We start from the raw sequence: 6,217 nt of genomic DNA, 5'->3' as shown, positions 1-6,217 counted from the left end.
GAAAGTGGCGTGTTTACTGAGTAAGCATCATCAACATTAAAATTTTATCAATATGTGGTGTTTAATCTATTGAACCTGGTATTTGACACGTTTCAGTGGTCCTGCCGCGTCCGGCTGGCTTGTGGCCGCTCACAAAGCGGTATGAGGGTCTGGACGTCAGTGGGAACGGTAACCATGGCATTGCTCAAGGGGTCGATTTCGATTCAGGTAAAATATTCAAGCATTTTTAAAGGATGTTTTCATAAACATTCACATATAATTTATAGTTGTTTAGGTAGAATGCTGCTAACCGGTAACACACCTCTACATACATTATGGCACGTGTTATAGGCCCCTATACAACTTATTTCAAACTAAATATTTATGGCATTGGCCAAGGTTCGGCCAAATTTGCAGGTACAGTGTCTTCCTTCATTGAAATCCCAAACAATGGAGCATTGAACGTCAGTTCCTTCACGTGGCTTGCTTATGTGCGCCTACAAAGCATGTCGAATCCGGGACCTCTCTTCAACTTTCGCCGTAGTGAAAACGATTATAATTACGGGACTCACATATGGGCTGTTGGAAGTGGATCATTTTTCCTTCGTCCAATGATAAAGGAACCCTATACCCTAGGACAGTCTTACTCCCTTCCTGTATTAACCGATACTGCCTGGGTCTATGCTGGTTTTACCTACAATTTCCAGACCGGTATGGTTGGGTTGTGGGTGCATGGAGTCGAGGTGGGTCAGCTTCAGCACACCCCTCAGCTGAATCACATCACCGATACACCTGTGCGTATGGGAGCCAGACACAACTCAACTGCAGATACGAGATATTTCTCTGGTGCCATGAAGTGTGTCCAATGGTACGGAACCGTTTTATCTGCAGAACAGATCCAGCAGACCGTAGAACTATGCAGAGAGCCTGGTTAGTAGGATACTGATAATAAAATTATAATCATACATGTGATAAATTAATTATTTACTGGCTCATTTTTCGAATTATAAGTTTGCACTGTATAAATTGAACGTGATACTTTGAATGTGCCTTTGTCTCTTACAGTATTTAGTGCACAGCTTAAGGTTCACCAAGGCTACGTTATGGGTATTAACGCTTCTCTTGTATACAGATCAGAAAATGGAATCCATTCTCTCATAGAATGTGCCGCCCTCTGTTCTCGAGACTACAGCTGTCTATCAGTGAATTATTTGGAGACTACGGCAACCTGTGAGCTCAGTAAGTACTCCACCGTCTACAACAGCAGCCTAGAGCTTACCCGACGTTCAGACCGCGTGGTGTACGCCGAACTATTGCATCCTACGTATAAGTTGTGCGATTAAGCTTACCGACATATCCAACTCTCCAGGGAGCCTCAATGACTGCACCCAGCTTAACTGAATGACACACCTCCTCTTGTTTCTAACGTACTCGTATAGTCACCAGTTTTCTTCAGTATTCTATGAACGCTAGGAGGAAGCCAGTTTACCTGTTCAACTTATTATATTCAGCGAGAGCCCCGCAGACTTTGAGCGATCCACGTAGACCAATGGAGTGAGAATGGGACCTTATACTCAATATTTGTCTTTGAAACAATATGGTCATTTGCTAAATGGAATCAGGCGGGACTTGCTGTTTGTATACAACCCGTCTAACGTATGTGAAATGGATGATTCAATTGATGTCTTTATATACTGGGAATATTTTAATTGCATTTTATACGTTATTACGTTTATAAGAGCAAAAGGTGAACGTGGAATTAACACAATGCCACCTTAATAGAACGTCACATATGGCCAGAAACCACAGAAAAAAAACGTGCATATGACAATTAATTCAATACATTTTCTTTCAAATTATTTGCCTGGTTTACCTTTGTTCAGAACGTTTCCGTCCACTTGCTTTGTAATGTAATATCCACCCGCAGGGAACGCCGAACATACACGGGTAACTCATTTCCTGTACTTTATTTTGAATTGAATCGACAACGCCGAAGAGTAAATTTGATAAAGTCAAGTACACACCTCTGTGATCAATCCTTCTAATTTATGACTCTTGCATTTACCAATCTAAGGCAATCGCCAAAGAAGTTATGACGACATAGACGTGATAAGTGTGGGAACGTGTTGGTATATGTAAGTGAGAGGTGCAGTGGACATACCCAGAGAACTATAAAGTTAAAGGAATTCGACATTGCCTGCAACGGAGACCTTTTCAAAGATTTTTTTCCAAAAACAATCTTTTCAGAACAGTACACTGAAAAAATAAGTTTATGAGACTGATTTTCAACATAGTGAACTGGTTATTAACACAGTGAAAAAGGTAGACCACGGGATGCTGTTGGTGTTTGTGATCGTCTTTACGGGTATCGTGGCAGAAAGTGCAACCAGTAAGTATAGTTTCCATCTGCACAATAATCAATGTCTAGTGACTTTCTAGATAGAATAAAGTCCTTATTTAGATAAAGATGGCGAATTTTTGCTTCGAAATAATAACGTTGAAATTGGTTTGTGTTTTCAGTGCAATGAAAAACTTAAGGTTATTTTTGGGATTCTTTAAGTTATAACATAATATTTTGCCTTGTCTGGACACAAAAATATCCATGCGTGATAATGTATTCCGATTTGAATCATATAACGCCCATCACGAAAAGAATCCCGTTGAGCATCTCCCCTAAACATGGACAACAGAGACGTAACGAGAAACTTCATGTTTGATAATGGAATTATACCTTTCAGTGGTCCTGCCGCGGCCAGCTGGATTTTGGCCGCTAACCAAACGATACGGAGGCTTGGACGTCAGTGGGAACGGTAACCATGCCATTGTGCAAGGAGTCGACTTTGATACAGGTATTATCGCCACGATATAATACAAATGGTGTACAAGAAGTTTCGTTTCATTAAAGGTTTCCAGCAGAGTTGAACCTCGTGTGGTCACAAATTTTAAACATGCTATTAAATGTACCACTATGTGCAATTTGACCTACAAACGTCAAAATCCTTAACTTCCTATTGTTTTACAACAAGGTATTTACGGTATTGGCGAAGGTGCGGCAAAATTTGCGGGCACAGTTTCTTCCTTCATCGAAATTCCAAACAATGGAGCACTGAATGTCAGTTCTTTCACATGGCTGGCCTACGTGCACCTACAAGACATGTCGAACCAGGGGCCACTCTTCAACTTTCGCCTTGGACAAGGCAATTATAATTACGGAACTCAAATATGGACTCTTGGGAGAGGATCACTCACGCTTCGTCCTGTGATGAGAGAGCCATATACTCTAGGACAGTCCTACTCTCTTCATGTACTTTCTAATACTGCCTGGGTATATGCTGGTTTTACCTACAATTTCCAGACCGGTATGGTTGGGTTGTGGGCGAATGGAGTCGAAATGGGTCAGCTTCAGCACACCCCTCAGCTGAATCATATCACCGATACACCTGTGCGTATGGGAGCCAGACACAACTCAACTACAGATGCGAGATATTTCTCTGGTGCCATGAAGTGTGTCCAATGGTACGGAACCGTTTTATCTGCAGAACAGATCCAGCAGACCGTAGAACTATGCAGTGAGCCTGGTAAGTGAAATAATGATAATTGTAATTCCTACATACTAAGACTGGGTTTCCATACCTAGATCGATCTAACATGAGCTATTCATCTTCAAGGGATTATGTAGCTCTTTTCTGACCTATTCTGGAAATGCCATATACCATCTATTTTGGAGTTGGCCTAGGTGGCAAACAAACAAACAAACAAACAAAGAGACAAATGGTGGTGAAAGGATAGCCTCCTCAGTGTAAGTGATTTTCTATTTCCTCCGATATTGTCGAAAAAATAAAGATATATGTCTGCCTTTTCAGACTATTTTAGTCGCAAAAGTTCTTATTATGCTTTCAGTGCAAGGCACGCAGCTTAAGATATACAAACGTTACGCTGTGGGAATTGACGCTTCCCTTACATACAGATCAGAACATGGAATCCATTGTCTGATAGAATGTGCCGCCATCTGTTGCCGAGACTACAGCTGCCTATCAGTGAATTATTTGGAAACTACGGCAACCTGTGAGCTCAGTAAGTACTCCACCGTCTACAACAGCAGCCTAGAGCTTATCCGACGTTCAGACAGCGAGGTGTACGCCGAACTGTTGCATCCTGCGAATATGTTGTACCATTAAGCTCGCCGACGAATTTAAGGCTGTATTCCCAGAGCTTTTAGATCGATCTATCCCCGCGGGGAGTCTCACTAGATTACTGTCAGATAATCCGGCTTAAATGTCCGTCCCGCCTACTACAAGCTGTAAGAGTGTGATTAACTTTGGTGTCCGCTCGGCCGACAGCTATTTAGCGTGAACCCCCAGGGAGTTAGGTCGATCTAAAGTAGATCGATCTAATCTCTGGAAATGGGGTCTAAGATGGATCGTCTAGTTAAGCCTTTTAAAACACTTTTAATTCGGTATATTTATCTGTCATAGGCCGCATTCAGAACAGGTGATCCGCAGACAATAACTGTAACTGGTCTGCGGATCAAAAATATCCGACCCCACTTGAAAACAGTGCCGCTTATCCATACTCTGACTACTAAGGGGCCTAGCAATAGAAGGTACCGGAGGAGACAGGATTGTGACGGAAGTGACGTATAGTGGTGTAAGACGTGAAGCTGAGTTGTCATTTTTTAGCTGGAAGTGAACAGGAGTGAAGAAGTGGGCTCAGAGAAAAAGCAGTTTTTCCAACAACATAACTATACGTTATTACGATAATTAGAGCGTAATGAAAAAGAAATGCTGACTGTGGGATTTACACAGTATCATAATATCGTGAGGCGTCGAATACGGCAATGCATTCAATATATTTTTCTTGCAAACAATTCGCCTAGTTAGCTTTTGATTACATTGGATCTTATGGTCTTCCTTTGTAATGTAAACTCCATCGAGAGGGTATGAGCTTTTTACACAGACATTCCATTTCCTGTTATTTAATCTGCTAGTTATTTTAAATGAAGCTGTCGAAACTAAGTTCAATATGACTGAGAATATATATATGATCAATATTTCCAACAAATGACTCGACCGTGTGTTTGACAATTGCTCAATATGTTATTATGACAATAATGGCGTGCTAAGATATGGAAACATTAGTAACAGAACGTGGTGGACGTTCAACGTGGCCAAATAACTCTCTCTCTCTCTCTCTCTCTCTCTCTCTCTCTCACACACACACACACACACACACACCTTGCGTGGCATAATTTACAACATGGTATTAGGTGTTGCCCCCTTCAGATTTCCTCTGCTAATGACACGAGTATGAATCTAACAGATGACTACCAACAATTATAGAAACTAAATGTGATTTTTATCGTTTGAAATGATCGATTTTGCTGTTCACTGTCCTCATAGCAATTTTTCTATTGTGTAAATTTGCTGACGTTACATTTTTTTTCGATTTATCTCGTATAAAACGTTAATTAAGACGTTCATTCAAAACAAGTTATAGGAATTTGTAAGTATATATATATTGAGTATCTTAACGGAAAGTTTCGTATTTATTATTATTATTAATATTTGTAATACTATTATTAATATTTGCATAATTACTATCAGAAGTCATATCAATAATATCATTGTTTTTGTCAAAAGGCAAAAAATTCCATTTTTCATTGCAGACCAAGTTTTGTGATCAATACATTTGTTTGTCACTGAATTAAATGTTATCACAAAATCCTGAATTGAAAAAAATAAATATATATTTCAGTTAAATAACAGTGAGAGGTTGCATTAATTTTATTCGCACCGAAGATCGAAATGAGACCTCAATAATGGTGTCCTGCAGTTTAAAAAATTATCCAGTCTTTAAATACCAATCACAATGATTCTCCAAGTAGTCACAAAACCAAATGAATCAAGATTTAACATTCTGAATATATTTAACCTTAGTATTGAAAAGTGTGATATTAAGAATTACCGACATTTATCAAATTTGCCCAGATGAAGGAGTTTGGAGATATGCATTTCTCACAATTTGATCAAAATGGTATGACAAGTATATCTGTCTATTGTTGTAATGTTTTGTAATGTTCAGATGTGGTGTTTTTAGATGCCATACAACAGCGAGGGGAGGACGTCAGCACTCAATTATGTGTCAGTTGGGTAACATCAAGTTTGGTTCAGTGGGAGGGTGCATTGGTTCTGAACGCCCAGTTCATCTATTTTCGATATATATATAAAACCGTACTGTC

The 6,217-nt window shown here is 39.8% G+C and overlaps 1 protein-coding gene across 1 annotated transcript; it reads left to right on the top strand.

The window, feature by feature from the left end:
- The first annotated feature begins 382 nt into the window (after window positions 1–382).
- Window positions 383–5,638, top strand: LOC147762999 (uncharacterized). The gene is made up of 5 exons (XM_087007503.1): window positions 383–909; window positions 1,045–2,368; window positions 2,718–2,828; window positions 3,006–3,557; window positions 3,880–5,638. Exons 2-5 carry the CDS (start codon window positions 2,314–2,316, stop codon window positions 4,155–4,157), a joined length of 996 nt encoding a protein of 331 aa, XP_086863629.1. The 5' UTR covers window positions 383–909; window positions 1,045–2,313; the 3' UTR covers window positions 4,158–5,638.
- The last annotated feature ends 579 nt before the right edge of the window (window positions 5,639–6,217 follow it).

The sequence above is a fragment of the Lingula anatina genome, chromosome 3, assembly GCF_051362555.1.
Source record: "Lingula anatina isolate TDL-2025a chromosome 3, LinAna3.0, whole genome shotgun sequence".
Classification (NCBI taxonomy): domain Eukaryota; kingdom Metazoa; phylum Brachiopoda; class Lingulata; order Lingulida; family Lingulidae; genus Lingula; species Lingula anatina.
Note: the sequence above shows the minus strand (reverse complement) of the source record. Positions and strands in the feature narration are given on the sequence as shown.